Source organism: Malaclemys terrapin, chromosome 1 (genome assembly GCF_027887155.1).
Source record: "Malaclemys terrapin pileata isolate rMalTer1 chromosome 1, rMalTer1.hap1, whole genome shotgun sequence".
Classification (NCBI taxonomy): Eukaryota; Metazoa; Chordata; order Testudines; family Emydidae; genus Malaclemys; species Malaclemys terrapin.
In genome coordinates, this window is record NC_071505.1 from 345,208,208 (window position 1) to 345,230,009 (window position 21,802).

The 21,802-nt window shown below is 53.0% G+C and overlaps 1 protein-coding gene across 1 annotated transcript in view; it reads right to left on the reverse strand.

Moving 5' to 3' along the window:
- The window catches only part of STARD10 (StAR related lipid transfer domain containing 10), a 44,978-nt gene that overhangs the window by 3,834 nt on the left and 19,342 nt on the right, over positions 1-21,802 (reverse strand). Inside the window, exons 2-4 of the mRNA XM_054015923.1 lie at positions 2,411-2,558; positions 1,700-1,803; positions 251-368 (exon numbers count right to left, since the gene is read on the reverse strand). Coding sequence (XP_053871898.1) covers positions 251-368; positions 1,700-1,803; positions 2,411-2,558 — 370 coding nt within the window. The remainder of the gene's footprint in view (positions 1-250; positions 369-1,699; positions 1,804-2,410; positions 2,559-21,802) is intronic.

The following is a 21,802-nucleotide window of genomic DNA, read 5'->3' on the forward strand; positions in this document are numbered from 1 at the left end:
AGGGAGACTTCTACAGAGGGTGGGAGCTGCACCAGAGACGGCTCCTCCACACAGGCTGGCGAGGCGGGGAGATTTAGTGACAGACGGGGCTCCTGAAACGAATGGGGAGCTCATGGGACGAGGTGATGTGGTTACAGCTCTTTGGACCCGCGAGCAATGGAAAGCAGTGGGGAAAGGGCTCCGATAGCGTCCCTAGAGAAACAGCCTCACAGCCCCTCGGAGCCGGGCCGGCCCCAGGCCGTGCAATTACCTTTGGGGTCAACCTGGGCCAGGTAGGTGATGGAGCAGCTCTTGACTCCTCTCCCCTGGATCAAGTAGCCCGTCTGGATGGACACCGCTCTCACCATGTCTTTCCTTGGAGGGTATTTCTGCAGAGGGGGGGAAGGGGAACAGAAACAGGCTGTTTGTGACTTGTTCTGGGGAAGACAAGGAAGGGACTGGATAATGCACCCTCAGCTGGTTAGTCAGAGGGTCCATGTGTCAGCAGCCTAGGCCTTGGCCCCCCCATCCCCAGAGCTAGGGGGAGCTGCCTCCCAGTGGGGTCAACTCAAGACGGGGGTGTTCATTCACCATGTGTTGCCCATACTCTGAGGGGCCTTAGCTCAGCCAGAACCCAAACACTCCAGACTTAGCAGGTGGTCCTGGGTGTGGTGGACGAGGACGGGAGCTCTGCCACTGAAATCAGGGGGTGCAGGATTAGACCCTGTGTCTTTATAGCATGGGCTGGAGCAAAAGCCCAGAACTCCCAACTTCGTGGTACCCCGGAAACAAATTCCAGTTTTGTGGCTTGACTCCACGTAGAATTCAGAGCGTTGGCTAGTGAGGGAGAAGTAGCGCTGCTGGACAGCTGAGCCGGGGGCCTCCGTTCTGACCCACAGCTCTCCGAAGCAGCTAGGATCCCGGGGGGCAGATTACATGCTGGTTTTATGATCTACGCTGACGGGCAGTAAGCCGAGAGCAGACATTAAATCCAGACACGCAGAGATCAAAGCCTACTGCACGACTTAACCCAGTGCCCCACCAGAGATCCTTTCCCTACGGAACAACGCTGCACCACAAGGCACGGTGGGTAGTACAAGCACCACTGCTCACAGCTACATTATTGTTGTACTAGTAGTGAGGTGAACGGATGCGGTGTGTGCATGCCTGTGCAATACTGCCTTCTACTGGACAGGGTAAGAGCACCCAGCTGTGTGTCAGAGGCTATATATATCTATAGGAGCTAACGGAGATTCTCCCTTAGGTCCCTGTCGCTTGATCTAGCCTTTGGTGCAGGTGGACCTGAGCTCTGGCCCTGCTGTGAGGTTCCACGTGACCCTAGTGAGTAAGACGACTTGGCTGTGAGAGTCCTGGGTGACCACAGCGTTGTTAGGACAACTGATGTTTCTGCGATTCCTTTCACCCCCACATGCAGCCATCTCTAGCGTGCTAAGGCCACGACAGCAAGGAGGGGACAGGGCACCGGGGACAAACCCCTGGTCTTATGGGATCTTCAATGTCTGTGCAGAGTCGCCCTGCCAGGGTTTCAGCCTGTGGTTCTGGGGCACATGTGGCCATGTGGAGTTGCAGCCTCTTGTGTCCCCCTGAACCAGTGCTGCAGGCTAGTTACGGTCAGAGCTCAGAGCTGATCCCTGCCGATCCCCCATCTCAGTCCAACCCGCCCCCCGGCTGGTCAATCTGTGGCGGGCAGGGCACTCACGGGGTGTTTGACCGAGTAGTTCATGATGATGTAATCGGCCCCCATGGGCAGCCAGGAGCGCAGGGTGATGACATCTCTGTTCTTCAGGGGCTTGGGGCACTTCCCTGGGAAGGGAGATGGGGAAGAAGAAAGGGGATTTAGCTCCCGAGTTGGAATAAAAGACTTCCCCCTCCCAACTCCCCGGGAGCTAGGGGAGAGAGCGGGGTGTCCTCTGTATCACGAAACAGTCCCAGATCGCCCTCCCCCGTCAGCCCCACGCTAGTATCTATTCCCTGCCCCCTCTCCCATCGCCCCCACCCTAATACGTTCCCTGGACCTTCTCTTTATCGAAGCATTTATGCTGTGCTTCTCCTCGGGATGCTCAGGTCCCACCTCCCCACCGTCTGAGATCCCTTGCCCCCACCCCCAACCTTTCAGCAGAGGACAATGCTGCCCTGTCAATGTCCCTGGCCCCGCTCCCTCCTTGCTGGTGGCTCTGTTCACGCTAAATGCAGCGGATCAGGCGCACTAGAGAGGCGACTGACCTGATGCTGTCCTAACCCCGTGCCCAGCCTGGTGCTCAAATGCTAGCACCCACTTCAAGCCCCTCCAGAACGCCCCACTAACCAGCCCCATCCTCTGAAACAGCCGCTGAGTACAACTGCTGCACAGATTTGGGGAGGAGGGGCTCTATTCCCCTGGGACTCAGCCCTGCTCCCCCCGGCTCCTCACAGGCGTAGTAGCCCACGTCCGAGTTGACGGTCAGCTTCCCAATGTCGAAGGTCTCGATGACGTTTGTGTCCCACTTTTTCCGGTATTCAATGTCGTGCAGCACGTCATAGAGCGTCTCCGCGGCGATGTCCTTGCACTCCATCCTGCACTGCAGAGACAGACCGGGTGAGAACCTGACGCACGCACAAAGGGCCACTGCCCCGCTCGAGGTTGGCGCCTGGACTCCTACAGGGCCGGCTTGGCCTGGCCCATAGACTGCAAGCTGTTCGGGGCACAGACCTGCAAAGGCAGGGAAATATTTGCAGAGCAGAGAGGAAGGACAACCCAGGGGTTAGGCACTAAACGAGGACTCGAACCCAGGTCTCCCATGTCCCCCCCTTGCTCTGCCTCTGTGACAGGACAAGTCACTTAGATGCTATGTACCTCCGTTTCCCCATCTGTACAGTGCTCTGCCCCATGCACTGAAGATTGTGAAGTGCTCCAAAACGGTGGCAATGGGTGTCGTATATGCACGACAGATAAATGCCACGAGGAGAGCTGATCTAACCCCGTTACTCCTTCCAGAAGCTTTCGGAGAGGCGCAGACATCTCACCCAACGGGCTCTACACAGGTGTGAACCATCTCATGGGACAGGGAGGCACCTCCAAGGCGTTGCCCCTGCTTGCAGAGCACAACCGTCGCGAAGGCAGATCACTGGCTTAACCAATGTTTTGAATCGAGAACACACCGCAACGCCAAGCGGGCTACCTCAAGGTAAGTGGTTATTTAGACCAGTCTCCCCCACAGATGTCCCGTGTCAATTAGCCCACTTGAAGCCCAGCCCCCTTTCCAGAGGTTTTACCAATTTAAATCCCGCCCCCCTTACAGCACCGCAAGATTCAGTCAATCAAGCCAGCAGGAGAATCATTATGTCTCTCGCAGGCACCGACCAGGGCCTCCTGGTTTCAGACACTGTACAAACAAATAACCGGATTCAAGCCAACTCTGCGTTTCTCTCACTGCATCTAGCTCCCTCTTGTGTCACGAAGTCTGTATTGCACTGCCTCACTCAGGCCCTATTCAACTGCCGTCAGATGAAGCAAGTCTCTGGCAAAGGAACCGGGAGCTGTCTCGTCCCGAGTCTCGCCATAAATCAGGAACATCAACAGGGTCTGATAGGATGAGATTAAAGAGGTTTGAAAATCGACTGCTGGCTACGGAGCAGCACTACTTCCCAAAGGATGCCCCCGCTCTCCATTCCCACAGGCCAGTGACGTAGCAGCTATGATCAGAGGGTATTAAATGGGCTCCAACGTGGAAACCAACGCCACACGATAACATCCAGCTGGAGTCTTTGATTTAAGAGCTGACAGAGAGCGCCATTTCTCAGAATCTGTAAAAAGCAAGAGGGTCCTGTGGCACCTTTGAGACTAACAGAAGTACTGGGAGCATGAGCTTTCGTGGGTAAGAACCTCACTTCTTCAGATGCAAGACATATTTCTCAGAATATTAACTTACGCGTATAGAACGCCTGTGGCTCACAGCGCTTCATAGGCTGTGCGCAGGCAGGGATCTCCTCCCTCACCACTGAAATGCAGCCAGCTCTGGGGAGGAAGGTGGCAGCTGTTTAGCAACGCGACGCAGAAGCTACAGACCCGTTTAGGACAGGAAGTGAAGAACGCTGTCCCCCACTGAAGGCGGGGCAAGGGGTAGTTATAGCGGGGTGGACTAGATAGGATATTCAGCCAGGACACTGGAGCCAACATCCCTGCTCTTGGAAAAGTAACATGAAGTGGGATATTTGAGTCCTTAAGGTCAGCAGCGCAGCACCCCCTGCGATCATGCTGGGCCATTATTTTGTACAGATTCCAGCGAGAGGGAAGAGCGCCACCTACTGAATCCCCCACACTGCTCCCTGCAGCACCTGGATTTTCCTGTCCATATATTGACCCTGCCTGACTACTTAGTGCGTGAGAGCTGATGAAAACACAGCCTATGGCTGCAGCATCTTAGAAGCCAAGACCCCGGACAAGTCACATGGTCCATCAATGGCTCTTTGGCTCAGTGCAATAAAACAGCCTCACCATAGGGTGCCTGGAGTTAAATTTCCTTCACCTTCTCTCGGTCCATCCCATCAGGGGCGGAGGGAGGCGAAAACACCTTCTAAATCCTCTCCCACTGAACTGCAAAGCTCAATTGCCCGAAGTCAGCAGCCTCGGAGCTTGATGATCAAAGCCGGGATGTGATCCAAACCCAGAGGGGGCACAATGGGATCAGAGGCAGGTTTGATTGATCAAAATACAAAGCGTCAGCTCCTCTCCGCCTCCCCTTCGCTGTCTGCAGTAACAATCAGACAGACAGTACCCAGCAGATCCTCGGAACAGGCGGATCTAATGATCCCCATTTTCCGGGCAGAGAAGCGGAGAGCCTGGGAAGTTCAGTAACATCGGGGACCAAAGGGCAAGGCAGTGGCAGGACAGGGATCAGGACGTGACGTCCCAGCGCGATTATGGGCACGTCTACGCTGCAGCTGGAGTGAGCAGTCCAGCCCGGCTTGCCAGACTTGTGCTGGCGTGCTAAGAATAGCCGTGACATTCCAATGCCGGCAGAGGCCCGGGCTGGCCACCTCAGCTCGGACCCGGCGGGCAGGGTGGGTCCAACCCTTCGCCACCACTCACACTATTATTTTCGGTGCACTAGCACGAGCCCTGCTAGCTCGTCTGCCGGCCCAGGCTGAGAGGCTCACGCCCAACCGCGGCGCAGCCATGCTTTAAGAGGGCGAACACAACCCTGGGGCGTATAAGCAGAGGACCAGCAAGTCGGAGCAGAGAGAGGGTGTCACCTCTGCATACAGCATTAGCATTCCTGGAGTGCTGGGTACGGTTCTGAGGTCTGAGTTTCAAAAAGGAGGTGGAAAAATCGGAAAGGCTTCGGAGAAGAGCTACAAGAACGATTGGAGGTCGGGAAAATCCATCCCAGCGAGAGAGTCAAGCAGCTCGATTTAGCTCATTCCACAGAAGGATCAGAGGTCACTTGATCACGGAGTCTAAGTACCTACTAGGGGAGGAGATTTGATAGCCGTGGGCTCTTTGATCTAGCAGAAGAGAGCCAATGGCTGGGAATGAAGCTAGATAAAAGTTTGTGCCTTATTTCTGATCTGAATTGAACAGGGAGGGGAATTAACGATTGGCACAACGTAGGAAGGGACATGGTGGATCCTCCATCGCCTGGAGTCTTGATATCAAGACAGGAGCTCTGCTCTAGCTCAACCAGAAGCGGTGGGCTTGACGCAGGAATTATGGTGGCAAAGTTCTCTGGCCTGGACTATGCAGGAGGTCAGACTGGGCCACCATAATGGTCTCTTCTGGCCTTCAAAAAAAAAAAAAAATCAGCTCGGGAATCCCTGGCCCCCAGGCCTGTATTCTGACCACTCGACTGCCAAGCCTCTCTCCTCCAACTGGCATCTAGAAACGCCCGGCCCTCCTTCCAGCTCCCCACACCACAGGACATGGGGTAGTTCACGTCACACAGGAGGTCACAGGGAAAGGCAGGGTGCTTGAATTATAGGGTCTGTTTCAGTCAACTCAAACTCAAACAGCTGCGGGGGAGGGATGGACAGGGTGCCCCCATTGCATTAGCAGTGTCCAATATTGGACACCCCGACAGATTCCTCAGTGCAGAATCTCAGCCAGGCCTTCTCCTCCAAGCCCCCCACTCCCAGCTCAGAGCGCCCGGCCTTCCCTTGCACAGATGCCCCTCTCTGTTCTGAGGCCCTGATCCCGCTGCCTTGGACAGCGGCAGCGAAACGCTCCTGACTCGGTGCCCGAGAACAGGCGGTCAGAGGATCAGTCCGTTTCCGCAGCCCGGAGCTCCAGGCGTGTGGGTGTGCGCTGGAGGGCTCTGCTGCTCAGGGGGTCTGCACTGAGCGAAACCACCTGCTCCAGGAACATCGACTGCACGGACTTGCTTTGCCGCGGTGCTCGTCCCCGAGAGAGGCCGGGCAGCCAGGCTGCCTTGGCACATCCACGGGCACCATCCCCTTGACAGCCACGAGACCCTTCAGGCTCATCTAACCCAGCCTCCAGGGTTACCCCATCACCGAACCCTGCTCAGAGCATGGTGGTTGTTACACCCATACCCTGGCTATGGTAGTGCTCCAGTACCGCTGCGCCCTGGCTGGCCAATCAGCCGCAGGGACCAAACCTGTGATCTCAGGTTCTGAGCACACGTGGCTCTACTCGAGCTAAGAGAGCTCAGTTAGCCAACGCTGTAGCAGGCTCTATGTCCCAGCCACCACTACAGGGAGACAGCACTGGGCGGAGCGGGTTACTCTCAACGTCGACGCAGCAGCGGCGGCAGATCAGAATAACACCTGTGTAGACACAGCCGAGTTGTGGCATCGCCCGGCCTGAGGAGACCACCAGCAGCTGCAGGCAGCCAAGGGAGAGTCAGTCCTAAGACGAAAGCCCACAGAGAATTAAGAGAACCACGCCGGTCTGAATTAGGAGCACCCAACAACGGCACCTGCTGCATTAGAGGACGGATGGGCTCCTGTGTAGGACCAGGACATCACTAAGGAGAATGGGTGAACCAAGCCCTGGCTTTGCTCCCAAGGACGGTGCAGCGTGGGGAGGCAGAGACACGTAGTAGTTAAACGCTTTACGTCCGTGGTAAGGCACTGTTTGGGACCCGCGCAGCAGACAATTGCAGAGGAGGGACCCCTCGTCAGAGGTTCCTCATGGGAGGGCTGGGGTAATTACCAGCACTAAGAGGCAGTCTTGCCTAGTGGCTACAGCACTGGAGTGGAACGCAGGAGACCTGGATTCATTCACGGCTTTGCACTGGCTACCGGGTAACAGCGCCTCAGGTTCCCCACCTGTAAAAAAGGAGGATGATTCTGACTCTCTTTGGAAAGCCCTTTGAGCTGATGAAAAAAAGCTCTACGTAAGAGCCAGAGATTACAATTATTATGAATAAAACGCAGGTAAGCACTGGGGCGCCTGGTAGGATTGAAGTCTGATCATCACAACGTGCTGCTCTTGTTTGTATTAATCCTGTTCACTGGTTACACGAAACTCTCCTGAACACACACCACGAAGGGAGGGACAGACAAACGGACTTCCCCTGGGATAGACGTCCTGTGCCATACACAGGCTTATGTCTGGAGCTAGCCACTCAGATACCATGGCAACGGAGGGCCAGAGAAACAGATTAGATTAGACAGCTGGAAATAAAAAGGACGCTCCTAATGAAGCGTGTCCTCCTAGTACAGCCAACGAATGCCAAAACCTTTCATCTGCCAGCCCCAGCCGCTACGAAGAGCGGATCCCTGCTGGTGCTCAGGGAGGGGGCGAAGAAGCGAGCTGTAAAATTGCCCCAGGATTACTATCCCTGCTATTACTTACAGTCGGGGTTTGACTCTCTGATAAACCTGGGGCAATCCTTCGTGGGCACTCGCTTTGATCCCGCAGGTGATGGCTTGAAACTCCTACAGAGCAGGAGAAACCCACTGAAATGGGGGCCGCGTCGCTTGATGCACAGGGGTCAGCGTGCGTGGAGCGTGCGGCGGCACGGAACTCACGAGATTGGTGAGCTAAGGCAAGGGGGATATGCTCGGGTCAATACAGAGAGTCACATCCACACGGTCTCCCCATGGAGGCCAGCGGAGCCCCCAGGTTTATCACAGCTGTTCTTTCCGACTTGATTGCTGCAAAAGAATAGCTGGTGTCTTGAGACGATCCCATGCCGTGTGGGACTGACCCCTGCACAGCCAAGCAGAGATAAACACCGCCACCATCCAGAGATGCTCGGGAGGATAAGAGAGACTCCAGACACACAATTAGACTGAAGGGGCAGAGCTGCGGAGGAACACGGGAGGGAGGCGATTTTACAACCCAGCAGAAGGCGAGAAACCAACGTGCTTTGTGCCAGGATGGGGAACGAAAGCTTCCACATGACAGGATTAGAACAGCAGGGCTGCATGCGAGCAGAGGTGATTCGGTGCCAGGAGTCACATGTCTTTCCTCTGCCTAGAGGACAGCCAACATACCGAACTGGGGGCAGGTTATCTGGAAAGCAAAGAAACACCTAGGACAGAGCAACAGGAGATGGACGAAATATCAGCTCACAGCGTGGCGCTGCTGCTATGGAAAAGCTGGCGGTATTCACACAGGTACAGCACTGGAACAAATCTGCAGTCTGCTAGAACTGCATGTGCATCAGGATGCTGCGCACCGCACTCAGAGCTTCACAACCACAGAGGGAATGAAAGTCAGGTCCTCCTGCTTCAGAAGTCACAGGGCCCTCACATTTGGAGCTAATGGGGAATCTCCTTCTGCTGTTAGCTATATAGGGCATATGACACACAGATGGGTAGTTCTGAATCTTCCCAGAAGAGGGCAGTGGTGCAGACACTATCCAGTTCCTTGCAAAATATATAGATCATACACTGAAATTGGAAGGGGATAGTGTGACCCATGGTGTCTGGGGCAGCCCTCACTAGAAATGCCGAGGTCAGGGCAGGCTGCAAAAAGGAGAGTAGATACTCCCAAAACTGGTGAGTAACACTGAAGTTAACTCCCTAACCAGTCACAAACTGCTCCTGATCCCCACACTAGTTCTCAAGAAGCTGAAAGAAGAAATCACACAGCCTCCTTACTGTATTCCAGTTCTCTGTCTCTCAGCACATGGGTCCAGTACAGTGAGAAGTTGTTTAAAAAAAACTCTGCTCACATATACAAAGTGTTCTTCTGACCCCAAAGGGTCAGCCACATTACCAGGTCAGTATAGGGTTAGATCTTCCCCCAAATACCACACTGCCAGCCAATCCTTTAGTGCCTAAAACTGAAGGTTTATTATAATGAAAGAACAAGAGAGTTGTTAAATGTTAAAACAGTCACATACATAGAGCCCTGCTTATCTTGCTTTATATCCATAGACCACTTGGATAGACCACATAGCAGCTAGGGTTGCCAACTTTCTAATTCCAGAAAGCCAAACACCCCTGCCCCACCCCCCGCTCATTCTATCCCCCCTCCCACCGTTAGGACCACACATTATCACAGCTCCAATGGGTCCATTAAAGGCCCACTCCTGAGGCCCAAGTACAAATCCATAGAGCACAACCACAGAAATGCACCTGTCCAGATATCTATATCAATAAATCTGTAGAACTGACTCCCACTCCTACATGCAGATACACACATGTATTCACGTGTGCACGTCCGACATGCACTAGCACATATACTGCCACATCATTTAGTATTACAGTTGTTTAGTGCCTAGAGACCCCAACTAAGATCAGGGCTCCAGGGTGCTAGGTGCTGGACATACACATAAAAAGAGAGAGTCGGCAACAAAGCGTTTATAATGTTGCTGGACAAAGGTGGAGAGAAATGTGTGATCCATCGGCTCTTCTGCAATTACTAGTCACCAACACTTTTTAAGAAATAATACATTGCTTTTAGAGTGCCCGCCTCTTAGCAATTTGTTATGAAATGAATACACACACACACACACACACACACACACACACACACACACACACACACATACACACACACTTTATGTCATCAATCATTTTATACGCAGCCCAGCAAAAGGAATAAAAGTCAAAGAGTTAGGTTGCAAGTTGTATTCACACAGGTATACACACATGCGGCAATACACACACCTCCCTACACACAGTCTCTTTCACACATATAGTGCATGCACACACTTACCTACACAGAGACACTTTTTCATACCCCATGTAGAGCCCTGCAAATCCACGGAGATCTGCATCCAGGGATGTGGAGATCTGTAGATTATTTTTGCAGATAGCACCTTGGATTTGGATACACATTTGTGTATCCGCGCAGGGCTCTACACATACATACAGTCTACAGAGACTTCAAAGTCTCTCTCTCAGGTTCTTAGTAGTATTGGTGCGTTTGCTGGCTTAAAAGTCCCTCTGGATAACACCCACAGCTTGGATGGGTCATTCAGTCCTTTGTTCAGAGCTTCGGTTGTAGCAAAGTCACACCAGAAGCAGGAACGAAGAGAAAATGGAGAAGATGCAGATGCCCTTTATATTCCTTTTGCCATGTGGCTTGTACTTCCTGTCCCCCAAACACGAGCCCTGCAGAACCTGGCACGGAAAAGCCTTAGAGTTCCGTCCATAGCCAGGCCTCTACACGTCCTGCTGACTCATAAGGTGCAGTCCCTGGTCTCTCAATGGGTTTATTGTACAGCTGATGAGCCCTGATGGGCCATCGAACAGGCCAGGCAGTGCTGATGCAGCTGCCAATCGATATGGGGTGTCACCCAGAAACACAGCACAAATTGAGAAATACAGAGCTACTGTACCCTACGTAGCTATAAGCCACAATACAAAAGGGGAGACAAAACATATCAACAAGATGATCATAGTTAGGGAATTATAACTTCTCCGCTGATTGCTGACCCGCTTGATCCATTGTGCTTTTACAATATCGGTACCAACAAGATCGTAAAGTAGCTCCCATATTCCATACAGCATGTTGCTGCCCCGGCCGTGCCAAGACTTACTCCCCACAGCGGAGCAGGATATTAGAAAGGCAAGATCAGCAGCAACAAGTTGTTGATGAGGAAGGGAAAGATTCAGCTACATGCACAGAGAAGAGTTCTTCACGGCAAGGGCAGCTGGGAAATGGGACACCGAGTCCCAGGGGAGACCAGTAATAGCAAAGTCTTGGGAGCAGGTTGGAGGGGAAGATAAGGCCACATCCTATGGAGTCCACAGTGACTCGTTATTGGCCTTGATTTTGGCTGCGGATCCCCAGCCTGAGTGTCGTGTGGTGCGAAAGCAGCCACCTCTCCCAGCTCAGCACTGTGCCCCAGGCCCCCATCTTCACCCCGTGTCACTTTGGAGCACATGGCTGGTTTATTCTATGCCCTCAGCGCTCATGACCCCTCCCACTCCCTGGTGTCAGGTGGCACTTTAAGAAAAAGAACTTCACACTGATTTCATAAGCAGCCAGGCTGCGGTGTCATGCAGAGCTGCACCAAACCAGGCCCCTTCCTTTGGAGAGCTGCTTTGATGCGAGCTCCTGCTGTCCTCCTCCCGGGCTCCCGCTAATTAAGGAGCCCGGCTCCCCGGAATACATTTCCAGTGATTTCCATTCCGCTATTTGATCTTTCCTGAAGACGACCAGCTTTGATCTGAGCTAGTCAGCTGTCTCCATCTCCACTGCAGCTTCCACTAAACAGACACAAACACGGAGAGCTTCGTTCCCGTTATTACCACCACAAACGAGGACTATTAAGTACGCCAGAGAGAGCCGCATTTATTTTTACTAGGGCGGCTAGCGTTTGGATGAGACGGAAAACGGAGATTAGGGCCACCGGTGACAATGCTCCCGGGCACCTTTTGCCAGATGTTAACCCCAGGGCCCTGGCCAAACTCCAGATCTAACAATTACATCCCCTGCCTAAATTCCCTGTCATTTCAATTAGGCACGCTACGTTCACCTCCTCACCCGAGTTAGACTGCAAGCGCTTTGAGGCATAGACCTGGCCTTTCCTCGGTATTTTGGAATGCACCGAGAGCTACAGCACTCGAGAGATCAGTTTCCGACTCTAAAATGTAGTGTGGTGTTGCTGAACAGCTGCTGCGTTCCACCCCAGAAGCAGCTGCATTTCAGTGATCCTTATGGCAAGGGTTTGTCAAGCACTTTGAGATCTCTTTGTCTACATAGGTGTCAGTCTGAATATTTGCCATTACCTCCTCCCATACTGCCGCGATATAGTGAGTTACCCCACAGAGGGTGACCCCCAGGTGAAGAACACCAGTGCTAGTCTAGGTCCCTGGATTTCTCCACTAACACCTCCCTAACCCACCTCCTTTGGAGTGCCAGCCGATACTGTTCAAACTTTCACTGTTGAGCATTGCAAGGTACTGAGAACTGAGCATACCACTAACTCTGTGCCCATCGCAGCCTTTGCTGGTCCAGGGAGCGAGAGCCTGGGGCAGTCTCACTCAGCTCTCTCGGGCCACCACACACCGATCACCTCATCAGACCTTCCTCCACTGATTACTCCTAGGTCGACCTTCTGAAGAGCCTCCCGGCAGGATGGCTCTGTGGGGTCGTTTTCGTTTGCTTGCCACCTTTTATAGACGAACACACAGCCGGATGCAGGGCAGATAGAAAGCAAGTGACAGCCACACAAAGGCATCAAAGCCCCGAGTGTCATCCTGGATCACATGTCAGGCAAAGAAAGGGTTAACAGGAAAATGGATCCAACATTATCCCCTGCCTGCCGCAGGCACTTTCCCAGCAGGGGACATCAGCCAGGTCTCTGCCTGGAATACCAGATTCCTGTACCAAAGGCAAACTAGAGAGAGCAGCTGGCATGGGCAGAGGCTGTAGCTGTAGTTGTCGGGCATGACACGCTGGGTGAGCAGAGAAGCGCAGATCTCTGTGGTGTGCGTCACTCCACTGAAAGAGGACAGTGCTGCAGAAAGAAAGGTTTATCCAGCAACAGCAAGGCTAGTGATTAGACTAAAGCAAGAGAAAGGAGCATGTTTTAACCCACTGGGAGCTCTTTTTGGGTGTGCTGGAGTTTCTAATCCATTAACAGAATGCAATGAACTGGCGAGGGCGTATAGACATGGCTGCCCACTGAAAGGAGTTTGAACTGTGTGTCATTGACCCTATACATATGACGGCTGATGGAGATTCTCCGTTCGCTCAAGTGGCAGGGGGCTGGGCTTTCAGGGCAGGAGGGTCTGATTTCAATCCCTGCTCTTGCTGGGAAGTTCCCAGTGGCTGCACAACTGTCAGTCTGTTGGTGGTTGTGGATTGTAATCTGCAAACCTAGACAGGAGATTTAACCTGCTGCTAATGCAGAGTTCAGATCCCAGACCTGGTCCCTGGAAGTCCCAGCTCCTGCCCTGCTGGGGTGCAACAGAGGGGCTCACTCCCCAGGAGAGCAAAGAAATGCCCACTGCCGTCACACCAATCTCTTCCCCAAGGGCGGCAAGACAGCCCTGGAAAGCCCAGGCGTCTTTGGAGCAGGGGATACGGTGCTCAGACACCCCAGCATGGGACAGATCAACTGGATAGGAAAGAACCAGCCTGTCACCTCTGAGACCGGAGGCCTCTTTTCACAGCGCAGGGCCAGGCCAGAGCCAGCTTCCGCCACCCTGTCCACAAGCCCGTTCCAGCCCGAGCATCTCCGGGACCTTGGCCACTGCTGCTGTCGCTAGCAAGGAGCTCACGTGGTGGCCAAAGGTTTTGTGATTAGACACCCCCTGACCACTAGGAACTGGACTGAGAGAATCCACCGACCTGGGTCACACAGGGGCTGCAAAACAGCTGTTAGTTGCAGCTTGCAGGCAGTGCTAGCCAGAGCTGGATTGAAACTGGCGAGCGATAGGTAAAAGGCTCCAGATCCCATTACCAGCCTGTGCTCTGAAGAGAAGGTTCTCGAGTGCCCTTGTCAGGTTTCCAGACATTTTGTATGGAGAGCCTTTGTTTCCAGGTGAGGCCAGGCCCGGTGCCAGCTCTCCGCATTGAACAGCTCTACCCGAACAAAGTCAGGTTCCAACAGCCTCATTTCTCCTTCCAAGAACTGGCTTTGCAAAGATTCAGGGCAAGCCATGCAGATCACAGTAACGTAGATTCCTTCCTCTCAGTACAGAGGGACAACAAAAGCAGCTTACCAACACATACCGGGTATGTTATATTACTCTACACATGCCACGCAAATGCAGCCACCTCTGCGGTGGAACGTGGCAGCTGTTTAGCAGGACATAACCACTCAACAGGTTAGGGCAGGAAGTAGAGTGTGATATGTGGCTGGTGTTGCAAGGGGGTGAGGGAAGGAGAGAATATCATTTGTTAACAAGTTTTGCAGACAAGGACCCACTAAAATTGTGAGGATGTACCTAAAACACGGACCTCACTGCAACGGACCTGGGCACAGTCCAGCTAGTCCCCTATCCTGGCTTGGACAGTGGCCAAGGTAGATGGTTCAGAGGAGGATATAAAACTTTGATAATGTACTTAATTGGGCAGTGAGTCCTAGGCAGAATTCCTTCCTGAGCCTAGCCGGAGTGCAGATCTGAGCAAGCCTTGAGCAGTAGCCCTGGCCATTGTCTCCTGGTTAGCACACTCCAGATAATCAAATTACACGATCTAAAAATGAGCAGAGAGAACATCCTTCCCCCATAGGCTGGAGCGAAGAGCCTGGCATTGGCTGTCATGAGGGCATGGGCGGTCTGACCCGTGAACAGAGGAGTCAGGCTGGGTCAGATACCAGGAGGCCAGAGGGCAAAACGGAGAGTCAGGTGTCATGAAGCAGGTTACCAGGGGATCAGCGGGAGCAGGTGACCAAGGGAAAGCAGTCCTGAGCAGGGAGAACCCAGTTGCATGGACAACTTCCTGTTCCTGTACTTGGGATAAATAGAGGCTGGGGACCAGTCAGATCCCAGGATGGGAGTCCTCAGTTAGAACTCAGCTGCTAACAGGTTGGGACCGCGTAGCTCCCACAGTCCCTGACATCACCCTCTCCCCAAGGGGTGCCCTCAGGGCGACGGGGGCACCAGGCTTTTCGGCGTCACTCCTATGGAACGTTTGCACAAGTGCAGGAGCAGGTGTAACCCACACCCCTCCTGGGCAGCTCTCACGCACAGGTGCTGGAACTGGGGGGGCCGCCGCATCCCCTGGCTAGAAGTGGTTTCCATCATATCCAGGGTTTACTGTTTGGTTCAACGGTTCTCAGTCCCCCCACTATACAACCCCCTGCTCCCACGCAATCCAGCAACTCGGGACTCAGGGGTAGCGGGTAACAATTCCTGATAGCTATCTGGTTCGACGCAGAGTTGGAGACTGCCATCTTTCTTCTCGACGGAAAGGACTGGTGCGCCCGCCAGCGAGGTCGACTTGCAGATAAGCCCTCGGGACAGGTTCTTCTGGAAGTTTTCTTGGGAGCGCTGTCAGCTTGGGCTCAGACAGGGCACGAATTTGTCCAAATGGTATTTTTGCACTGGGCTGCAGGTCTAATGGGCAGGTCACAGTCCCAGCGTGGAGGTAGTGGGTCTGCATTCTTCTTTTCCAAAAACATCGGCGTAGTCTTGGTCACCTGAGGGGAGTTCCGAGGGGACGTCACTGGAAGGCTCTGGGAGCGGGTTGGGTAGGGTCAGCCAGGAAGCAGCAAGGATCAGGGGAAAGCGGAGAATGGATCACACCAAACAGTAACATTTCTCCGTGCTCCTGAATCACGGCCTCCAGGGGAGCCGTTTCCTCCATTACTGGACCAGAAGAGAAAGGGGAACTGTCAATAGCCCCTATAAAGTCAGGAGCGGCCTTGTGTTGCACGGGAATCTGCAGGATCCGGGCAGCCACAGCGTCTATGAAGCGGTCAGGATGGGATTTTGCAGGGGCGCCCCCAGTATGTGCAACTGGACTGACGCCTGCAAGCGGGGAGACTTCAGGCAGGGCTCTGGAGGTGTTCCAGTCTGGAGGCGCCTTTGCCCTGATGCCCTGGAGTTCGTACGGGGCAGGCAGAGATGAAGTGCCCTGGCTCGCGGCAGTACAAGCGGAGATGGTGCTGGCAGCGGCGTTTCTTTTCATGGAGGCGAGCCGGAGACGGCCCACATCTACCTGTGTCGGCTCAGCAGGAGGCAGAGGTGAAAAGGCTACAGTAGCTGGATAGGAAGGTTGCAAGACCACCCTGGTTTCCTCCCTTTGTTCCCATAACCGACTGTCTCTACAAACCCAACCGCTCACAGTCTTCCACTCTCCCGGAGAGTTCCTCCATCCTCTATCCCCTCCTGTTTCCTTTGCTATTCTGCGGATGCTGGGACCGGTGTCCCAGGCTCCTCCCGTGTCATGCGCACCCTTGGTCGGACTCTGCTGCTGCCAGTCCACGCTCTCTCTGGGCAGGAGCTGGTCTGTCTTGGATCCAGACGACATTTCTCTTGCCCCAGACAGTCTTCCTGAAAGGGCTGCTGGAGAATCCATGGTACCAGGTCTCACTTGTATCCCTATTTAGGGACTGTGGGTCTTGAACCCTGGTCCACAGGGCTCTTCTGAGCCAGGAATCGAACCCACGTCACCCATACCCAAAGTACGTACTGCCTCCCATACTGGGATTGGGTGGTGGGCACTGAAGAGTTACGAGCCCCCCTTGGCACAGACTTCCTCACTTGGTGCAGTTCCAGCCAGGAAAGGGGCCACAAGGACGCCCCGTTGAGCTGCTATGTTCAGGGTGGCCAATTCTCACGATTGTTTCTGGAGCTGAGAGATATTTGGTGGCTTTGCTAAAGCCCCAGCTCCCAAAGCCAGGGGGGTAGGCCAGAATCTCACACTATTGTCCAATGAAAGCTAAAGCCCTCCCTGGCCTTTGGGGCGGCAGAGAAAACTTAGAAATGTTCGGTTTGGTTTAAAGTCTCCTGATTTTAAAGCCACCCTCGTAACTTTGGGGGGCCCAGCTCATGAATCTGGCGTGGACAGCACCAGGCATCGCATCTCTCACAGCAACCCCAGGCCCGCACTCCCCTTCCCCAACTAAAGAAGTGATTTTTCTAACCACTAGCACCAATCCTCAACCATCTCTAGGGCCTTTCTACATGAACGCCAGCAATGGAAACCTTTCCAGCACAGCTCTGCTGCATGATGCACCACAGACTCCAGCTCAGAGACTAACAAATTTATTAGAGCATAAGCTTTCGTGGACTACAGTAGTCCACGAAAGCTTATGCTCTAATAAATTTGTTAGTCTCTAAGGTGCCACAAGTACTCCTGTTCTTCTTTTTGCGGATACAGACTAACACGGCTGTTACTCTGAGACTCCAGCTCGTCATCCCAATAATAGCCCTGCAGAGCCAGCGCTGCGAACAGGCGGGATGAGTCAGCAGGCGGAAGCCCAAGACCCCCAGGGAGCAGGAGATGCTGAGCCAGAACGGGGCCATTTTTAGAGTCACTTATCAGACCAGAAACGCACCTGACAGGCCATTATGTGGCTTACAAATTTCACACGGCATCACAGCTGGGGCCCGTTTGTGCTACGCCTTCCAACCAGCAGAGGGCAATACTGCTACAGGGAAGAATCTCCCAGACCAGCTGATCAGACAAACCTCTGCAACCAGGGCCGGCTCCAGCATTTCTGCTGCCCCAAGCAACAACAACAACAACAACGACGAGCCGCGATCGCAATAGCGATCGGCGGCAGCAATTGGGAAAAAAAAGAAAAAAACCCCGCGATCGGCGGCGGCAGTTCAGCGGCAGCTCCTTCGCTCCTAGAGGGAGTGAGGGACCTGCCGCCCCCGAATTGCCACAGGTGCCGCCCCTCTCCCTTGGCCGCCCCAAGCACCTGCTTGGTAAGCTGGTGCCTGGAGCCGGCCCTGTCTGCAACCCCCAATCTGCCAATCGCCAGCCCCCGGCGATGGAATAGCTGGCTCCTCTCGTCACGGTCCGAGGCTCCCGGATCGTGCTGGGAAGCCGTTTTCAGAGGTGGAATCAGGATTTGACTGCTCTTTACTGCTCTCCCCTCAGAGCATCCTGGGTGAATGGAAACAAACCCATGCAGAGCTTTTAGAGGGATTACTAGGCCTGGTTGGCTAGGTGGGGGGAGGGAGGGGTGTCTTAACATCCCTGTTCCCACCCCGGCCAAACCCTCCCAGCTTGACTCAGAACTGCGCAAAAAAAAAAAAAAAAAAAAAAAAAAAAAAAAAAAAAACCAACCCCACCCAAACCAACCAACCCACCCAGCATTTTGTTTCATACAATTTCCTCTCCCTGTGATATCTTGGGGGATTTCTGGGAAATTTCAGGAGCTGGGACATTTTCCGTAGTGAAGAAAGTGGGACGAGAAAGACAAGAATTAAAACAGCTAGGTTTGCTCAAACATTTGCCTTTAGAATTTTTCTCACACACACGCACACACGATAAACTCCCCTAAAGGCAGCCTGTGCTAACAGACCGAGCAGAGGGGTAGCAGGAACACCCAACCCAGCTCCACCAACGGGATGCTCTCACCGGGTCTACTCTGAAAAGGGCTTTGTAAAAAGGGCTTTGGGGGGCTCCATTTTACCAGCTCCCAGAACAAATCCGATCAGATCACGAGTCAAGAGATGCAGTTTTCCTTACAGCCATCATTGCAAACACCCTGGCATCTCTCAAGTCAAGTTGGCCTGCGGCCTCCCTGACAACAAAGATGCAGCCACTGGCACCACGCTAATCACTAGTAGTGGGAAGCCTGCGCTTTCATATGGGTGCAGTTTGCAAAGTTACATGTGTAAGGAAGCCAACAATGTCCGAGCACTGAAAACACTGGATGGTAGTGGATTGCAAATCCCAGTGATGATTGAACCTGGTCACATTCTAAATAAAAAGAGCTCTCAACCGTGGTTGGAGCGGTTTCCATCGCTTCACGCTGCCTCAGACATTCCTGGCTTCAGAGTGATGTTTGGGGTTATGGTGTGTGCTGGTTGTGTGGTGTGGGTGGGTCGTTTGGATTTGTACAGAGGAGTGAGCATTGCTTTGAGGGGCTGTGTATCTGGAGTTATGGTGTGGGCTGGTTGTGTTGATTTGCGCCCGAGGGGGTTGTGCACCTCTCCTTGTGTTGATTTGGTCAGGTGGCAGTTGGGCAGTCTCATATAACCAATGAAATGGTTGCATGCAAATTGGCTGTAGAGTAAAGGGTGGGGATTGGCTGAGTTACCTGTGATCTCACAACCGGCTCGGTCTCTCAGCCTGGCATAGAGACGTAGCTCACTGGAGCCGTACACCACATGGGGGTAATCCACTAAGTCAAAATGGCTGCGGATGTAAAAACTGGATGGTAATAGACCATGAATCCCAGTGATGGGTCAGCCTGGAGATATCCTGAACTGAAGGAGCTCTCAGCCAGGCCTGTAGCCGGATCCCGCCTCTCACACAGACTCAGACGTTTTAGGCTTCAGAGCAACACACCGAGCGACATTCCTAGAATAGTAGAGTATTACCCAGGGTCTTCTGACAACGTGGGAGCAGCTCCCTCCCCCGCGGCTGCATTGGCTCTGTGGGATGAATATCTTTTTGTCATCACGTCCGTCGCACATGCGACAGCAGGTCTAGCGAGCCAGAAGGTGCCACTTTTCCCACAGCGGCACCTGGGCCTTTCCGTAGCTGTAGGCAGACCTCTATCGGCAGCTAGCCCAGGCTCACAACAGAAAGAAACTGAGGGGCTGGGAAGAGAACCCAGAGCTAAACGTCCGGGCCGGTGCTGAATCCAGTGCTCAAGTCAGTCCCTTCAGCTCTGTAGGTCCCAGATCCCCTGTCATTCAAATGCCGAGAATGACCCTGCCTACTGCCTTCCTAACGGGCCAGCTGGCTTGGCTTGATGAGTCACACTGGGGTCTTGGCATTCAGCATGTTGGGTTATATCAACAGTTGCCTTGCAAGGCAACATTACAGTCCTAATATTCTGAGGGACAGAGGCGAGCATCGTCCAGAAGCTGTAGAACTGATGAATGAAATTGTTTTTAATTGTTCACTTTATTAATGTAACTTCATAAGTAAAGTTTTATGAATGAAACAATATTCATTCATAAAACCGGTTACCCCAATAACTGGCTAATTAACAATTAAGATGCTGTTCAGTCAGCTGCCTTTGTAAGTTTCACTATCAATCCAATTCCTGCTTACATCACTGAGACTTGCACTGCTTCAGTATTGTAACTTCTGTTCACCATTTATTACACTTGCCTACAGTGTAACTTCTGTTCACTGTTTGCCATATTGTAATTCAAACCCCATTTTAAAACGCTTACTCCATTTTGTAAGGGCTTGCTGCAACCTTCATTTTTGCAAACCCTGCTGTAATCTTATTAGTTTAGTTTAGATGTGTGAATGAGGTATGTATGGATGATGGAATCTACCTCCAGCCCCAGCCTGTCCTGATTAAATAGAGTTCAAACACCAACGGCTGAAGATGCAGACAAGAGCCCTAACAAAGTAAGAAGAATCCACCCTAAAAAGAAAAGGTACAATAGAAGAAAGATCAAAGCCAGGTCCCAGTCTGAAAGTCATGTCAGCAATTGACGGGTGATCAATCACCAAACCTGGAGGCAGCGTGACACAGCAAGACCTATAGACTCTGGATTCAAACTAAAGCCTACAAAAAGGATGGTGAGATGGAAAACTTTGGAGGAGGGTAACATTCTGCTGCCAACATGGAAGGGCATCGGTGCATGCCCAACAGAGACCCAGCACGTCCTTGTGCCCGGCTTTCCTGGCCAGTTAGCCGCCACAAGCTACGAACCCAAGCAGGACTGGTAACTATGCAGCAGCTGCAGAACATCTGATGTGTGTGTGTGTGTATATATATATATATATATAAAAAATATATACACACACACACACGGATTAAGATATTAGTTATTGGTCATATTAGTTATTGGTCATAAATCAAATTGTTATAATAAATGTGGCATCTTTATCTTGTCCCCTTTAATAAGATCCTGTTAGTTTTTATTGGTATAACAAAGCCACCCCCTCACCCTGTTCCTCTTCCCACATCAGATCCTCCCCCTCCAAGCTAGCAGGGAGGAGAACCAGCCTGTGGTGCTGCCCCAGTGTCCCAGAGAAATTCTCAGCCCCGACCCCAGCAGTCATGTGGTAATAGAACGTGGCATCATGAGGCAACTGGACTGGGCCAGTTACTCATCAGCTTTGGCACGGTAGGAAGAAAGCCTCAAAGGGTCGGGAGCTAAGGAAAGGGAATCCAAGCCAGGCCTCTGCTCTCAGTCCCTCCCAAAGCCGGTGCAAGGCAGGGGCTCGTTTTGACAGCAAATGCTGCACCGGTGGCAGTGAGCTCACTGTCCGTTCCTACAGCATGAATCTCTGGGAGATGGTGTAGGCACTCGCTTGAGTGCCTACACCCACCACAGGGGGTTCGGAGAAACTCGCGGTAACCATGACAGCAAAAATATCATCCAAAGAGAGATTCTGACAAGGAAAAAAACCCACCATCTTACCCAAAACAGAGGCCGGCAGCGGTACACTGTGTTAGGGAACTGGCCTTTCTACTCTATAGGCCAGAACTGAAAATCCCAGCTCTGCTCACATGGCAAGAGAACAAACGGCTTGAGGGCGCCAGGTTTGTATAATTTTTGGTGGTGCCCAGAACGGGTCCAAGCAGAGCCGTCCCGCGGCAACCGCCCCAGGCCCCACGTTTCAGGTGGACATGGGGTTCAGGGCGGCTTGGGGGGATTAGCCGGGGGCCTGGTGCTGGCAGTAGCAAGCGACCTGGTGCCAGCCCGCCCCATCGGCTCCCGGTGTCACTCGTGGGAGGGGGGTGGAATCTGGAAAGAGGCAGGGTGGAGGTGGAGCAGGGGTAGAGCAGGGCGGGGGATTGGGGGAAGGGATGGAGTGGGAGTGGGGCAGAACGGAGCTGCTCGCTGCTGC